Source organism: Lissotriton vulgaris, chromosome 6 (assembly GCF_964263255.1).
Source record: "Lissotriton vulgaris chromosome 6, aLisVul1.2, whole genome shotgun sequence".
NCBI classification, from domain to species: Eukaryota; Metazoa; Chordata; class Amphibia; order Caudata; family Salamandridae; genus Lissotriton; species Lissotriton vulgaris.
In genome coordinates this window covers 1304677434-1304695546 of record NC_141694.1, presented here as the reverse complement: position 1 = coordinate 1304695546, position 18113 = coordinate 1304677434, and the positions used below count along the sequence as shown (strand labels likewise).

The following is an 18113-nucleotide window of genomic DNA, read 5'->3' as shown; positions in this document are numbered from 1 at the left end:
AGAAGCGGCACATGAATGCATGTAGCGGGGCTTAATTTGAGCCAGTGGTTTTCGATGCTCGGCATCAGCACTCAATTGTCAACACTGCACTTATGACAATCTGCCACATGATGGTGCTGCTCATCTAATTTAGAGAGGAGCAGAACAGCTGTTGTTTATGAGTACAATATACATAAATCATTACTAATACCTGCTTTCCCAGCCATTCCTTTGCTATGAGAACCTGGAATAATCTGAACTGTCGCACTTGCAGGCGAGAGAACTGGTTAGTAGTTGTTTTTGTCGCGATGAAAGCGGCGATGGGTGGTGCAAGCTGCAGTAGCCTCCTGGTCAGGACCCTGGCACTTATTATTTTACAAATTAAGCACTGATATGCATCAATGTCTGCAGATGCATCTTTACTGGGCTGTACTAAAAATACTGGCTAGACAGGGTCTCCAAACCGGTCCTGGAGGGCCGGATCCATGCCAAATTTTTATAATTACTACATGTATCTCAATGGGGATATCCAAAAAATCTGGCATGGATCCGGCCCTCCAGGACTGGTTTGGAGACCCCTGGGCTAGAGGGTGCGATGTGCATTTCTGGGGTCCGTTGCTGCTTTTCTTTTTTATTGGCTTAGTGGTGCTTTTTTTTGGTTGTCCCAGTAAAAGAACATGCTTCTCTTTGGCTGTTGTTAACCTGCACAGTGAGTGCCAAGATAAGAGTAAGGAAACAGTGTACCTTCTAGGTGAGACACTTCCTCTTCATGACTATCCTCACTTCCCTTATCACAAATGGATACATTGTGTTGTAAAAAGGCACAACTGAGGCAGTAACTCGTTTGTACAGTGCACGTTTTTATATTGCATTTATTGTTTTTTTGTAACAAAACAGTCTGCTTATTACTGTTTGCAACCTCGCAGACTCAGGATGCAGGTGTTTGTTTTTACCAATGGTAGGAGAGGCTGTTCAGGACCTTATGGGCTGTTAATTCCCCCCCCTCTCCGTGGCTCCTGTCCTTATCCCCCCATGGCTATTAAGAGAGTAACAGGCTCAAAGCACGGCCTGCTCTGCGGGCTTCACCCATTTCAAGGCCTCGCCTCCTCTCTCAAACACTGAAACATATGGAAGGCCTGACATTTGCCACGGTTTTCTTGAAAGAACGCAAGGACATTATGTGGTCTAGACTCTAATCTTGACCAGGAAAGTAACTATTGAAACTTATGGTTTACGAATATAAAATCAAAGTAGCTTGAGTTTCATGTCAGCATGCAGAGCACTTCTCAGTTTTGACGTTTACTACATTTGCAAATATGGACAGCATAACATTTGCCCATTCAATGTTAATGTGTAAAAATGGGGAAAAAATGACTTAATAGTGCTTGAAAAATTGCAGAATTCTCTACATAACATTTTAATACTTGGTGCTTGGTTGTCTGACTGCCATGCTTCAATGTTTTGAAAAAACAAAATAAAAATATTTTGAGGAAAAAAAATGTGCTACATTACGCAGCATGTTTTACCTTTTCTTGTCACACACCGTAGTCAGCCCTGTTGCGTAATTTGGTCCTTCCCTGTCACATGATGCAGTGTCCCTGTCCATGATGCATTTGGTTTCTTCAAAGTTGTTTTTTTTTCTGAATACTTAGGTGGGAGTGTGAATTTTTGGGTACTCTTTAGGCAATTCTCGAGTAATTCGTGGTACGTTTACCACGTGTCACATTTGTCAGCAGTTGGAGCAATTTGTATGGCATATGAAGCACATGTATATTTTAACTTAGAATTTCAGTTTTATATAACGCTTCATTCAGGCTGTCAGAATTTTTTTAACATTGCAATTTCGGATTTTCAGGCAAATGTAGCACAATAACATATATAGATTTGGCCTCAACTACAGAATATGGTGAGGTGGGAGGCTAAGTGGTCGTGCAACCAATTTTCCCCCACACCAAACTATATCCATACTTTGACCTACATTGATCAGTCTAACTCGTGGAGCCCCAGCCAGCAATAGCGGCACTAAACTGTATTACCCCCTGGCCCCCAAAAGCAGATATGCTGCAGCGTAAGTCACTTCCTATGGCACTGAAGGGCAAATCATGTTGGAATGAGAGGAGAAAGAAATTTCTTTGATTCTAGCTTAAGACTTGTATTTTATTGATTTGTATAACAATAGTTTGCAGCATGATGTCACTTCTGAATTGAAGATCTTAGAAAGTAATAGATATGCATGCAGGTTAGGATATGTTGACATATGACATAGGTTGCAGAGGAAAGGTCAGGTTGTGGTACTCTTGGAGGGTGTGTTGGGACAGGAATGTCGCAGCACGATGTACAGTTGTGTCTTCTGTCCATAACTGTGATCCTGTTTTCTTTTAATTTTTGGTCATCGCACACGCTAATCTTGTGTGCACTCTTGCTCTAGGCCCGGTCCTTGACAATGATCGATCCTGAGCCGGGAGGGGCGCACCAAGTGCGCTTAGTTATAGTGACCAGATACTACCATCCCTGTCGTGGGTTTCATGCGTGGAACACTGTGGTGGCAGTGTACCATATTTGGTGAATTATAGTAATAGACTTTTTCCTGTGAGACATGAATGTGCCCTTACAGGCCCATTCCTCTTAAGTTCCTTTGCTCATGATAAACCCAGAATCCTAAACACTGTCATCCTGTGTGCTGTATGTGTGCATTAGAATTGTTAGTGTGCTAAGCATGAGTGAAAGACACACGATTGATGGACGAAATGTAGAGCAAATCAAAACATTCACCCCCAGTCAAGAGATCTGGGTTAAATCCATCATTCTTTTGCTCACCATGCCACCCCAGTTTAGACCTGGCCATATGCAAATCAGCCTCGACACTATGCCTCATGGGAACAGTCCAGCCCGAATTGCTAAACAAGGTCCTTCTCTGGACCAGAAACAGGAATCCTAGGACCGGTTTCAGGGTTTCTCCTCTCATCAGCAAGGATAGCTTGAATGCAGTGGCATAGTGAGCCCAAGACCTGCGTCTGGGCAAACTCGGTGCACTTAGGGCAAGGAAGCAAAAAACACACAATTGATGGATGGAATGCAGAGCAAATCAAATCATTATTCCCCAGTCAAGAGATCTGGGTTAAAGCCCCAATTCTTTTGCTCACCATGCCACCCCAGTTTAGACCTGGCCATATGCAAATCAGTCTTGATTCTGTGTCAACAGCAAGTGGCAAGTAATTACCAGAATGATTAAGTGACCCATGTCATGAATCAATTACCCACTGGAGTGCCAGAGTGAGGCATGATCTTAAGTTTGCCACCCGGAAGAGGGCCACTTACAGAAGCCTCAGCTTCTGCTGCAACCATCTAAGCGACGCACTCCGCCTGTCACACAGCTTCTGAGAAGACTGTTCTGTGCCACTAAGAGGCTTCCTGCCACCAGTGTGATTCTGATCATGTGCAATGTCCAAATGTGGCCTAATTCTGCTCCTATGAATTTGGTGAAACACTGAACTGGCCTTGGCCCAAGAGACTGGGTGCTAAGACTAAATCAGGAGGGGGTGTCTGAACGGCACCCTAAGACCTACCTTTATCTCAGAACCGAGGAATGACTTGAACTCAGTAAAAACATGGACCCTCCAGAGACAGGTAGCAGTCTTGTCAAGAGTGGCAAAGGTTCATTGACTTAGGAAGGCATGAAACTTCCAAGTTTGTTAAATAAGGTTAAAGTGAGCCTGAGTATTTCCCGCACGCAACGCCCTGAGAAGCCTGTGATTGCTCACCCTTGCTACTACAAAGAATCAAGTAAGGAACATGTGTACTTTGCCCGATTTGCAGAACCATAATAGGCCAGACAATGGGGCAACAGTGGTTAAAAGCCTTAACCCTCGCCCCCCAGTGGTGGCTGAGTAACCCCTCCCTGGCCTGTGGCCTCCTGAACGGGCTTGGACAGGCTTTAATCAAACTCTGCAGTGTGTAAGAAAATATTGACCTTCGAGTGTCTTTGTCCTCTGAGGAAACGGAGGATGGCCTGGGGGGGAGGAGGGGGCTAATTTTTACAGAAGGCCTCGTAAAAGATGATTGTTTTCAGATTTCGTGATCCTCTAAGCCACCAGGAGTCACTGGCATTCTTTCAATGCTTGGGAGCATAAGCAAAGTCCTGCTACTTGGTTCTGTATACTTTAGATTTTAAAGACGAGTTGATTATGTTGCAGTAATCAGTAATCAAGCCGTTATAGACCAACCCACTGGTGAGTTCAATCTGTTGTCTTTGTTGAATGAGTGTTTTAGATCTTCGCAACATAATCGGCCGGTAGTTGGTATCCTTTTACTTCTGTTGTGTTTTGGGATGCACTAGAGATATCTGTGTCAAACCAAACCCCAAGAGGTTTCATTGATTGAGCTAACCGCCTCCTAAATCTCTTGGCCATGCAAATAGGAGGCTATTTGCCACGGTGCTGCAAATATTAGAACATTGGAATGTTGAGCTCTCCATTGAAAGCATTGGACAGCTCCGGGCTTCTAATGGCCGGTAGAAGCCTGGAGCATCAACATTCCAATGTTTAACCCGTTTCGTGCTCACGTTGGCCGTTGGGCGACGCGAGCACTCCCTCCCTGGTGCTGCACACGACTTTTGGCAGACGCAGCCCCGCCCACCCTTCAGAACACCCGCACCGCGGCGTAATGTTCGCCGCGGTAAACGGGTTAACAAAGCCCTCATGGAGCCCGAGGGGATTTTAAACGTCTTGGGCACCGTGAGGCCTTTGTTTTACAGATTAGAACATTCTGCCCTCTAGGGGCGGAATGTTCTAATAGCCTTAGAGCTCTATGGAGCGGGCTATACTGGCAATTAAAGGCCACTCCCTTGTTAAGGCCCTCACCGAACGCTGGAGTGGGCCTTTATTGTCCGGTAGAGCCTGCTACGTCGGGCCCTAAGGCTATAATAAGGATATCCGAAAGTTTTTAAGCTATCCATGTGGAGATAACTCTCTTTCATCTAATAGTTGGTGTGTCTCAAACACGTAATTAATGATGGATCCTGGTGTGAAGAACTGCCTAGGAGGATATTTATTTGAATATCATCTTTGTACATTTGGAATTGCAGTGGGTAGCAGGATCTTATCAGCATTTGAGGTGTCCAGTAGGTGTTAATGAGTAAAGGTGTTAGGATACTTGGGGCTAATAGATTACATTTATGATGTGAATTACACCATTTTTGATTTGCTGGTTATAGACCTAGCTTAAAAGATTGCTATTGCAAATTAGAATTGAAGAAGACTCTGCCCATGCCATTCACAATTGCGGCTGTATTTCTCTGAGCATCAAACGTTTCACTCTTTGTTATGAAAATAGTCCATTATTTACCAGAAAAGCCTTAACAATGAAGTTAAATCTGCGGCAATTTGCTGGAGCAAACAGCACAACATGCTGACATGCACAACCTACAACAGGTGAATTCACGTGCAACTTACACATAATTTCCACTCTGAAGTATCAAACTCAGAAAAAGTAAGCACCTAGCACTCCCATTTTGCAGGTCAGATGACTTCCAGTACGCCTTTACTCACACTATTGACTATCTTCGAAAGACAATGCCATCACATGACTTACAAAGACACGTTCTCCTATGATAAATTTTGTTTGCTATTAAGACAAACTCTTTCCCAAGAAAGGTAATTGTAATTAAGCACCTTAGACAACCTTACACTTATCCAGATCACACACAAACAGCACCTTCATGCTAGGGCCGGTGCAAGGCATGGGCAGTGTGCGCAACTGCCCAGGCCCCGTACTCAGCCCCCCAACATGGGGCCTGCACCAGTGTGACACGGCCAAGCCATGGCACACCAGCCCCACATCCCACTGGCAGTGGCGGCCGGCATGAATCTGAGGTGGCGGGGCGGGGGGTATAAAAAAGAAAATATACTTACCTCCTCGCCACTCTGTCCCATATCGTCTCTCCTCTGTTGGTCGAAGAGTAAGCAGCCAGGCTCCCATGAGGCAACCACAACGCTGCAATACACTGTTGTGATTGGTCTGAACGCCGTAGTTCGGCTCTCAGACGGAGACTGGGGGCCTGGGCATGTTCTCCACCAAGGCTGAAATGCACCATGGGTGGAGAACATGCTAAATGTGCATGATTGTTTAGCCTGCCCGAGACGGCCGGCCAAAGCATCAGGCGCATTTCAGTGTGCCCACCACTCCTGTGAGCAGACCAGCATCTGCAGCAAGAACAAATAAATTGATAATAACATTATTATAATTTTATTTTTTCATTTTCTTCACTGCTGCCATGCATTGGGGCGATGCTCCTTTGCCTTAGCTGAGGAGCTGCCACTGCCCACCCGCCCATCAATTAAGGGAGGTGTCTCATTGCAATTGTGCTAATGCATTTGTACCTCGCAGCCATGGTCTAGCGCTGTGGTGCGGGGAGACCTAGGACTGGGGTGCTTCTGTGGGTCCAATTGCAACAGGATACATTCTGCAGGTTTGTCCTGTATCCAGGCTCCCTCCACTGCTGCCCATATACAGACACCCCAGGACGCCCATTGTCAGGCAGGTTGGTTCCCCATACGTTTTATCTCTCTGAGCCTACAATAAATTCTCACTTCAGCCCTTTATGGAAGAGGTGCTTGTATGTGTCTGTGAGGGAGGCCAGCAGCCCAGCAGGGGCTGCTTGAGGAGTAGGGTCATCTGATTGTAATTGAATTTATATAGCGCTTACCACCCCTGATGAGGCGTCAAAACACTTTTTCGGTGAGTAGCACACTACTCCGGAACCCATAAAGCATTAGTGGTGAATTAGTATAGTTAAATATGAAAGTAATTTGAGTGGTGGATAAGTTAGTCATTTATTTGGATTGAGAAGGATAGTGGAGGTTTAGAAGAGGAAAAAAGTTTTGCATTTATATAGCGCTTGCTACCCCATCCCTTATGGGGTGTTGAAGCGCTTTTTCAGCGAGTAGCACACTCTGGTGAGATCCAAACAGCCCTGAATGTGTCACGCTGTATGCAGATTAGAAGGACCTTGCACATTCTCTTTCTTGGGTGGGGCGGAGGGTCCCTGCTCCATGCTTAACACCCAAACACTGTCCCCTACAAGCCTGTAGCTAGATAGGCCTGTTGGATTTGCCAGCACGAGTTCGTCCATTTGATTCAGAACACCTTGTGGCGGGAACTTTCCTTGTTTTTTAAAAGTTCTTTATGTAATACTCCTTTGCCTATATTAAAAAAAAAGTCTGTCGTGCACAGAGACATGCCGAGGTACCATTTCCTGCAGTGAAAGGTATGCACGTCGCTGCCCGTTGCCAATGATCCGGGAGCGCCGTTGTCTGCATACACTGCAGTGAGAGCGGGAAGAGGGCCTGAAGGGCGGGGCTCCCCCAACCCGCGTCATCCTGCATTTGCGCACTTGCGTTGCCTTGGAAACTTTGCAGCAGAGCCTTGCGCTGACTGTGCCTCGTGTTTTTTTTTCTTTCAGAGGTGTGGAGAAATTTCATTCGATTGCCCTGATCAGAATGCCAAATGTGTTCGCATGCTAGGTAAGTTGTCTTACTTAACCCTTTCGAATTGGAGAGGTCTGTCTGCACGCGCTCTTGTCAAAACAACTTTTTCTTGATGGCTGGGCTATCCCAAAGGATGGAGGTCAATGTATTCAACCGTTTATCATAGATGAGTGTTTCTTTTTAGTAGTGACGGCAGGAAAGCCACGAGCTTTCTATTCAGACGACTTCTTATTAATTCTGAAATGAACGGTCAATTGAACCGGTGCTGAAAATATTTTCACCCGCCTTATCACTGAAGGGCCGATTTTATATTGAAACTGCTCCAGTATCTCGTTTTGTAGCTGGATTTCTATGTAAATATTGGAGCAAAACTGCACAAAGCGTGGGCAAATGTTCTTGTCTCCGTTGCAAATTTGACCCACAATTCATAGCATGGGTGCCAAAAGTAGCTGTGTTTTACGTATGGTTCTAGAATCTAGATAGATGCCTTCATGCTGTGATGCTAGAGCTCACTGGTAAAAGTATTTATGTTTATTACATGGCATGAGGTCCTGCTGCCTCAGGGTGTGTAAAGCGTGGTTATACAAAATGGCAGCCAATATTATTAACAGATTAAAATATTTATTGTTGCATGATTTAAAGAGTTGTCAGCCTCGCACAGTGCATGGAATTGGGTGTTACAAACTGTGTGGAATGTCCCACATATGATGTTTTCAACTTTTTTGGGTAAGATTATTCATTGTAACACAAGTTTATATTAATTACGACTTCCTCCATGTTTGACTTCTTAATTATGGCGGGATACTTTTATGGGCTAATTCAGAGACACTTGAAAACACCCATACACTGTGTGACTTGCATGCGTCCATTCAGTAACCTTTGAACACTTAAAGACAAGCTAGCACAAGACATGGATTACTTCTATAGGCACTCAGTATTGTTTTTCCCCCTGTTTTCTGTTCTTGAGAAGCGCATGAAAAGGGGTCTTTTTATATTTGCACAACACACTGGGCCAGATGAGTGGCAGACACCATTTTTTCGGGCTCGGGGACTTCAGGACATTAAAACTACACAGCTAACCAGCATGTTTCACAATTTGGGTAGTATTCACTGGAATTTAGATTTTCGTTTTTTCATCCACCACTAATGCCTCCTCAGTTTTGAGGTGCAAGAGGTGAAGTTTGTGAACAGTTAACCAGGACTTTCTCACAAAATATTCACTAATGAGTATATTAAGAGTTTGTTGAACAAGCCAGTGATGAAGTAATCATTAGTGAGAAATGCATTGGAAACATCTCTAGAAGACTAAATTTGTGAAATGAAAGAAAAGTTCAATTTTTAATGAAATGTAGCAAAGAAAGATGTATACAATGGAAGTATAATAGTCCATTTAAATAAATTGCACCAGGAATGACTGTAAGCTTTGTCTTAAAGTTGAAGTTGAATCCCCTCTGGAAATTTGTCGAATGGGACATACAATATATATATATTAAAATTAATTGCACCAGACTGCACGTGAGTGCCAGAGGCAGTTTGGGATAGTTATCTCCGATTCTCTTAGTCATCTTCTAGCGGAATGGATTTTAAAGTCCCAAGCAATATTAATACGTTCTTCCTACTGTGGAACCAGTGGAACGTGACACAGAAACATTCTCCTACTTTACTTCGGGTCCCATGAGTTTGTTCCCAAGGCGTTCTTATCGATTTGTAGATTTGGTCAGGTACATTAGACTGTTTATAGAAACAGTTAAAGACTTTTACCCCTCTGGATCTGTCTCTAGAACTGTATCAGATTTATTAACCAATATCCGATATCTTGCTTGCCTGAAGACTATAGTATTTTTTAATATTGGTGTGTGTGCTGTTTTAAAAATCCCAAAAAATATACATATACATCAAAAATAAAGAATGATCCAATCAGTGCTTTAAAATGCGTTCAAGGCCATTGGAGTCTCACTCAGCTGATATCCGCCAAACTACACGATAGAGTCAATGCTAAGATACCTTCTCCAATCGTGTAAATAAAGCACCAAGTCTTGGTTCAAAAGTGATATAGGTTGGAGGCATTTACTTCATCTATTTTAATTTGCCAAAGACTCAACAACTCCAATCCATTTACTATCATCAGAGACACCCATTATAAATATCCAAGGGGACGATACACAGAGAGCGACAATCAAAACCATGTGCTAACGTGATTCCACAAATCAAGCACACAGGGGCCCAGGCTATCTAAGGGGGGCTTGTCAATTATAAGGGAGGCTTGGCTACGATTTGTCGATTATAAGGGAGGCATGGCTACGATTTGTCGATTATAACAAAGGTGTGGCTACAATGGGACAATGTGAATGTCGCTCATCCTTGGAGGCAGGTAAGCGCTCTGAATGAGAGCTGTAGACAATAGTTAAAAAGACATACAATATTAACTTTCCTGTCTTTTTCCAAGAAGTAGCATTACTCCTATTTCGCTTGATTTTAAGTGCTGCTATTTTGGAAGTGAAAAGAAACCTGGGCAGGATGCGATAAACATCTCAGACTATACACACAACAGAACATGTTGTTTTATTTTTACAAAAAATGTTTTAAAAAAAAAACACACACACACAGTGAGTTTAAAAAAATGCCACTGATCGTATAGTTTGTGCCCAAGTCGGATTCCCAGTTTGGGTGTAATTTGGATTTTTTGCCTATGTGATTTTCTCCCAGTCGGTCTTAACACACATCATTCAGCAGACTGCTTAACATCCTAGTTTGTGTTTTGCTAGTTTTGCTAGTTGTCGCTGCCTAAACTAAGGGAAACATTTATCAATAGTGTATTACCTATAGTATCTTATGTATAATATTTATAGTATTATTACCTCATTTTGAGGTCTGGACCTTGAGAGGTCTGAACCTTGTAATGGTGGAAAAACTGTTCACCCCCTCATTACTATGCTCACATTACCAGTGTTTAGCGAGTGAACCATTTCTCCTTAGATTACCTCTGGAGTCGTACTCAGACTGTGTCCCGTATTAGTCATTGTTTAACCTCTTCGCTGCTGATGACGAGCTCAGCTATTCATCAGCCACGGTAGTCGTGTGCGGATGACGAGCTGAGCTCGTCATGTAACGCGGCTTTTCGTAAATTGCCGCACACAGCGGGAAAAGCCGCCGCAGCGATGCGGTTACAGAGCTCTTTGGTACATTTGTGCAGTTTGGTATGTACAGGAAAAGCATGTGTGTGTAGAAAACCACAAAATGTAAATATAAATAATTGAATGTTTTTTTTATAAATATGAAATTTTTCATTTTTTCTGCTTAAATCAACAAGTAAATATTAAACTGCATTTAAAAAAAGATATTTGACACAAAGGCCAGTTTGAAAATATTTTTTGTTGAAAATTATGTAAAACGTTCCATCAAGTCAACCAAAGCTGTTCAGCTGCATGGCATTCCAAGCAGAACAGGGGGGCTGCATGATTTAGGACAATTAACTAAGATTGCTGTGATACTAGTGTAATTTTCATCAACAGTTGTACCACCTTTCAACCGCAAAAACTCTTTTTAGCATATTTCATTCGGAATAAATGTTGGTGCAAAATTCTACCAGAATCTGTGCAATTAATATATTCCATAAATTAAGATGAAAAACTCAGTTGGTGCAGCCTATGGGTCTCGGCTTCTTTGGTCGGAAGCACATTGGCATAGATTTTACTATGAGTAGGTGTGACCTTTCTTTTGTAGTGCTCCTTGCTTATTTCTGATTGTACCAATAATGCCTTAAGAAGTCTGGAACAAGCTAAGAGTAAGATAAGAGTATGTCACAGCAAGATCTTTCTGAAGTGGACCATTGATTCACAACCCCCCCCCCCATCATACATTTTGTATTGCTTTCTTTTCTGAACATGTCTATACTGTTCTAGCTGTGTCTAGACACAATAGTTATGAGAAATGTTAAAGGCAAAAAATTAGCAAAACAAAAAAATTCAATATTTGTCTCACATTTAAAAATAGCTTGATTTATTTGTAAATAGATATATTTTGCTGATTTTCAATTTTGGTGTGAGAATGTATTTAACTTTATATTTAAGTCAACTCTCAGCAGTCCAGGGACCAGTGGCGGCTCCTCTGGTAAGGCGGAGGTACTTCACCCTACTGCTTCACCGCAGTGAAGTAAAGGAAATATAAAATGATAATAACTTGAGTTATTATAATTTTATGTTTCCTTCTGCTGCAGCAGCTTTCAGGATGGGATGCTCCGACTACAGAGGAGCAGGGGGGGAGTGGTTTGCCCACTCCTAAGTGGTCTGAGTGCCGATCCACATCGCTCAGACCAATCACAACGCTGAATTGCAGCATTGTGATTGGCTATTGGGAAGTTGGGAGGGTGCTTCCTGCTGCGTCCTGCATTCTACTGCAGACCAGAGACAGGAAAAAGAGGACGAAGAAGAGTCAACGGACGGCTGTAACAAGTTAACAAGTAAGTGGTTTTAAAAAAAACGTATTTTGTCAACCCCCTGCCCCACCTGCCCCCACCTCCCCACCCGGGTCCTGTAGCAGCCGCTACTGCCAAGGACTGCTTTGATAAATGGTTTTTATGACTGTGACAATCTATTAATAGAGAAAGTAACATTTCAACAGCTATGCGGCAAAGAATGAGGAGGTGGGGGCAGATTTCACAGGGCCGGCACTAGGCATGGGCAGTGTGGGCAGTTACCCAGGGCCCCGTAGTCAGCCCTCCAGCTTGGGGCCCGCATCAATGCGACAGAGTCAGACCATGTTGAAAGGGGCCACCTTAGGAGACCCCTCTCCCCTGGCCTCACTGCTATGATGTAGTAAGGGGAACCCTAGGGAAGGGGACCCAATTCTCAGTTGCAAGAAGATACATTCCTCAGGTTTGTCTGGCAATTAGGCCTCCACCCACACAGAGGCCCAGCGGGATGGCTATTGCCCTGCTGTTTAGCTCCCTGGCAGTGTTAACCCTCTCTGGAGATAAGCAACCGTCACACCTTCAGGACTTGATGAGCTGTTAAGAGGTGCTTGTAGGTGGCTGAGATGGAGGGCCTGCAGCTTCGGGAGCAGGGGCATTTATCTAGATGCAAACAGCCCTGAATGTGTCACACCTATGCAATTTAGAGGGGCCTCGCACATTCCCTTTCTGCCCAGGGCCCCAAAAATCCTAGTACCGGCCCTGTTTCCAGCACCCACCTTGGTGACAGCAATTCCCCAATGGTGGGAATTTAGCTCCAGAGATAGCTTTTACTATTGTAATGGGTACTATCTCAATGTAAGAAAGCATGCTAGAAAGGCAGAGAGCTTTGCAAGCTGTGGACTGTTCTCCGTTGGTGTGGCAGAAGTGTTTTGCCTACCACACTGGAGGATGGTCGGTCCTTCACTTCAACCTTAAACGATACCCCAACGTCATGTGACCGATAAACTATCATACAGTTTGGTTACAGTCAGAGCTTTAAGTGGGCCCAAACCTGCCGGTGCTCAGCACCAGCAGCTCTAAAAAGCAGGTGTGAGACCGGTGTTGTAATAGAGTGGAAGGGTAGGGGGGAAAGGAAGGGACGGACGGATGACAAGACAAATAAAGAAAAACAAAAAAAAACATACCTTCCGCATCTCCACATCGCACTCCTCTTGACTGCAGGCACAGGCTCCCAGAGTCAACTGCCGCCAGCCCTGACACTGCTTTCATGCTGCTGGTAGCATAACAGCAGCATCAGGATTAGCCTGACACCCTCAATTTGCATTCCCAGTTAGACTGGGAGCCTGTGCCTGCTCTCTCCAACCCAGCAATGCAGCTCAGGTTGGCGGGAGCTTCAGTGCGCATGAAGGTTTGTATGTCCTGAGACTGCCCGCCAAACCATCATGCACACTGATAACTGTGCAAAACACTCCCCTTAGTGCCTGTCATCATTTGGCCCCGCCCTCAAGCCTTGGCTCAGAGAGCAAAAATAAAACGATAATAAACAAGGGTTTGATATCATTTCATTTTTTTGGCTGCTGGCTTGGGGAGTGGAGGGGGGGGGGGTGACGCTACTCCGCCACAGTGGGTCCCTGTCGGGCTCTCCATTATTTTTCACCACCCATTATTTTTCACCCTCAGGGTTGAAAAATAAATCCTAACTTTGCAGCAGTACCACCCTTCACTGCCTTTGATGTAACTTTAAAAAAACTCCTTATAGTTCTTTCACAATCTCACCATTTCAAAACTCAATCCAAACATGTGCACTGATTACATTACACAAAGACATATTATTTTTTTGAAACACAGGATTTTGAGCCAACACCGAGGCTTGAACCTGCTTCTGAAGCTCCTAAGTCAGCAGTTCTAGCCATTACGCCGCAAACTCTCCCACAAGAGCTGACGCATTTTCAAAATTATACACAACAAAGCCATAGCTATTGCTTATTTATCTTACACAACTAACAACTATCGACACAGCCAATAGTCCTGGCTTGTTGTAGGCGTAATGTTACTTGTTGTATTATATATCTGGATGCAATGACAGAAGCAGCAACATACCAGTTGGGAGGCATGCCATGCTAAGCACAGATTTTTACCTTACTTGTTCCTTAATTACATTGGACTGGCCCCTTTGAGAAACCCTATATTTTTCTCATCCCACTTAAAGCCTTGGGTGCAGCGAAACCTGGGGTTTGCTTCTCAGTGATGTATAGCATTCTCAAAAGTTTTACTTCACCACCTAACTGTGTTTTTGAAAAGAAATATTCTTGTTTATCTCCCGTCCCCTTTTCTTACATTTTGCCTGCTTTCTATATTCTCTTTTAACCCCATGCGTGCTGCCGTCGGCCGTTGGCCGACGGTAGCACTACCTCCCTAGTGCTGCTGTCGGCCAACGGCCGACGCAGCCCCGCCCACTCTTCAGAACCCCCGCACCGCGGCGGAAAAACCGCCGCAGTTAAGGCGTTAAAATTACTTTTGTTTTTGTACAGTTTTAACATGATACATTCTTTTTACCTTTGAATTCATATGCAAAACATTCCCATATTTCACTACTGCGTTTGGTGCATGGTTTCTTTAAATTGATACCCACATCCAGGACATATTGTGCCCCAAAAAAAGGAAGTACAGGGGCCCAATTATTTTCTTTGGAACCTGCGACTAGTGCTTCTGAAGTCTTAGCCCCTCATTATGAGTGCTGGCAGTGCTTCAAGTGGGATAAAAAAGGTGAAGGGAATCTAAAAAGGGCGTAGCCAAAGAAGCATAAGTAGCAATCCTTCTTAAGAGGTGCAACATATATAATAATCATGATTGTGGCCTACATTATTTCAACTATAATCTTGTGCTTGACAGAGGATGTCAGCTGACCAGTATTTGCGTATCTTCTTTTGAGTTTTCAGCTAATGCCTCGAATACATTACACAACATTGAATACATACTTCCGAAATATTGTCAGACATATTGATTTTGCCAGTGCTTGTTAGCATTTATTTGTATTTAGCCTTGGTCCTGCTCCCATAGGAGCAGTCAAGCCCGAACTGCCAAGGCAGGTCCTCTCTGAACCAGAACACAAGAAACCCAAGACCTGTTTTAGCCTATATGGACCTCTTCAATCAGGGGCAGCTTGATTCCAGTGGCACGGTGAGCGAGCATAGCTCCCATGTCTGGGCATACCTTCATGCTTAGGTTATCACAATGAAGAATACATAAAAGTGATGGATGGAATGCTTGAATTATTCTCAGCCACTGATAATTACCTGGGCCTCTTAACAATCTATAATTTTTCGCCCTCTTGCACCAAGCTGCACCCAACGGAGTAAGCCCAAATAAGCCGAAACCAGTTGTTGTTTGCTTGCGTTCGGTTTGGAAGCAAAGGTATGCATGAATATTATATTATATGATATGAAATCATATTATATTAAATTTTTTGTAAGTGTCCCCACCAGTATTGATCTGTGGCTAATGCATGCCCCTTCCTCTCCCCCTGAAATTCACTTCTATGGAGGCCACTAACTGGTCTTCGATACAATGTCGAGAAAAATATCAGTGCTTTTAGTCATAATGTTAAAGGCTTAACTAGAGGGACCCATTGCAATGCCTGCTTTTAATCACTGCCATGCTATGCACTGGAGGGACTGTCCCATTAAATGTTTGGACTGCTGGTACCCACTAGTGGCAGCAACCACTGCCACAACAAAATCATCACAGACCACGGCACTCACTTTGTTGACGACTTAAAGCGCGGGGACACACTACTACAGTGTAACCAGGCACTTTATAAATTCAATTATTATTATTATTATTATTATTATTAAATACTGTAATATTGATGGCATCAGGAAGTTAGGTCGAGTGTGTGTGCCTGTGGGGTGTACGACATTACAACGCATGCTTTTACATCGCATGCTTTTACAACGCGGGTTTTACAATGCATACCATTACAACGCATAGTGCTTTGGGGCGCTGGATAGTGAATAGTTTAATTTACTATTCCAACTCCAGTCCCCGTGGATAGTAGGGAAGGTGCTGGACAGTAAATTAAACCTATTCCCTATCCTAGAGCGCCCCCCAGCGCAATGCGTTGTAATGGTTTGCGTTGTAAAAGTTGCGTCGTAAAGGCACTGCGTTGTAAAAGTTGCGTTGTAAGTGATGTTTCCCGTGCCTGTGTGCGCGCATTATGCGCATTTGTGGGTGTGGTTAATAGCCCATCCAAGCCTGATTTGGGAAGAACCTCTGAGTCAGACCCTTTTTGTGACATTTCTTGTCCCCTCTGAGAAAATGTACTGAAAAGTCGTTCGTGTGTCAGTCTTGTGAACAAGATGACATCAAGGATAGCAACTGAAAGCTCAAACACGAGTCCAAACCCTCTTGCCCCGTGGCTACTGGCTTCAGCACAAGTTTGTTGAGGGGGCATTTACATGTGTAAACTCACTTCAAAGCGAGCCTCTGGCATTCACACAGAAGCTGTTTGCGCTTGTCACTTGTGACATGATTCATGGCTTTGTATCCCTGCCGACACACAATGCATATCATTAATCGAAGGACTTCTTGTGAGAAAGAACACAAAAATTATCCCGCCGTTGCATTGGTCTGGAAGTTGACCAAGCCACACAGGTTACTAGAGGAGAGAAACAGGAAATCAAGGAACAGCAGAGGCGCCTGAAACAGAGCAGGGAAGAAAGGAGGGAGGAGGAATGACAGGAAAAGAGGAGAAGAGAAATCAGCTGAGTGCTGGGACGTAGAACACTCAGACGTCCATATATATTGTTTAAAAAAATTAAAACAGAGGTAATATGTGAAAAAACACAATAATTGACCAGAATAAGTACATGAGGTGATCACTAGTAGAATGATGGAACTATGCGGCAGGAGAGTACTAAATTATGCAGTAGGGCTGACTAAATGTTATGTTATGTTATGTTAGGTGCCATTTATAAAGCGCGCTGTCGCCAGAGCTTCCTGGCGCTGGTGACAGATGAGTGAGGAGGAAGTGCGGAGTGCGGGAAACCTAACTGAGGGGGGGAAAGAGGTGCATTTTTAGCGATTATATGGCAAGAAAAGGCTAATTATGCGGCATAATACGGTACATAGTAGTATACTAGTAATAGTAGGAGTAGATAGTATTGCTTCATTAGTTTGTCATTTTTACACATGGTAACACTGTCTGGGCAAATATTTCCCCTTATTAGTACCATTTAAATATCTAAGTAGAGCAACACACAATTGAAAGATGGGCAGTCAATCTTTGTAAAGGGCTTTAGGCTCTCTCTCTCATGCGCTGTAATGGATTTTTGCTATGTAAAAAGTGCGTTGTAATGACACGCGTTCTAATGCGTGCGTTGCAAACGATGTTTCCCCACACAGTGGATATTCATGGTAACAATAGTATACTTGTAACAAAATACCACAAGCGAAACAAGACGCAACGTGGTCAAGGGACGTGGGAATGTGAGGTTGTAATAATTATGAGGCATCATATAGCCATATACATCCCTAGATAGACTTTAGACTAACCTCCTTGTTGACAGGTTATCTATACCCCAAAACAGAAGTGCACATTATCAGGCAACAGTGAGAAAAGAAAAAGAGAAAAAAAACACGGCAATGAAAACCAGAAGAAGAAAAGAACCAGCAAGAGAGGGGAAAGAATGGGAGAAAAAGGGAGAAAGAGAGGTGCCAAAATAGTGCACAACCGTTTAACTTATAACTTCTTACTACATTCATTAACTTATCCGACCCAGTTCACCACTCTTGGTTATGATTTTATTTTTTTGCAGTTTTTTATTGCTCAAACTCAACCGTAGGTACTGATGAGCTTTACATCAGCACCAGTTTCGTTACACGAGGATACATTCTTTTTTTGATAGGCACAGGGAGATGGAGCGATTTGCCCAGAATCACAGGATGGTGAGCGGACACTGAGGCGTGAACCTTATCCAAAGTCTGCATGTCTGACTGTTACACCCCTTCCGCCAGAGCTTTAAGTGGGCCGGGTCTCACCAGTGCTGAGCACCTGCAGTTTTTTAAAGGGGGCCTCGAAACAGGTCTCTATCGGGCTCTGTTTTGTGCCCTGGCACAGGCGGTCCTTTTTTTCCCAGACTTCAGTGACAGCAGGCACATTGATGTGCGCTGCTCACACTGCTCACTTCTCACCAGAGAAGTTACAGCATGCCGTCATGCAAGGTGATTGTTGTAGGGGA

General features: G+C 43.8%; 1 protein-coding gene across 2 annotated transcripts in view; it reads left to right on the top strand.

Annotated features, from left to right (window-relative positions):
- The window catches only part of PDE7B (phosphodiesterase 7B), a 1067027-nt gene that overhangs the window by 366026 nt on the left and 682888 nt on the right, over positions 1-18113 (top strand). For both annotated transcript variants that reach the window (XM_086927442.1, XM_086927441.1), the window contains exon 2: positions 7439-7499. In XM_086927442.1, coding sequence (XP_086783568.1) covers positions 7439-7499 — 61 coding nt within the window. The remainder of the gene's footprint in view (positions 1-7438; positions 7500-18113) is intronic.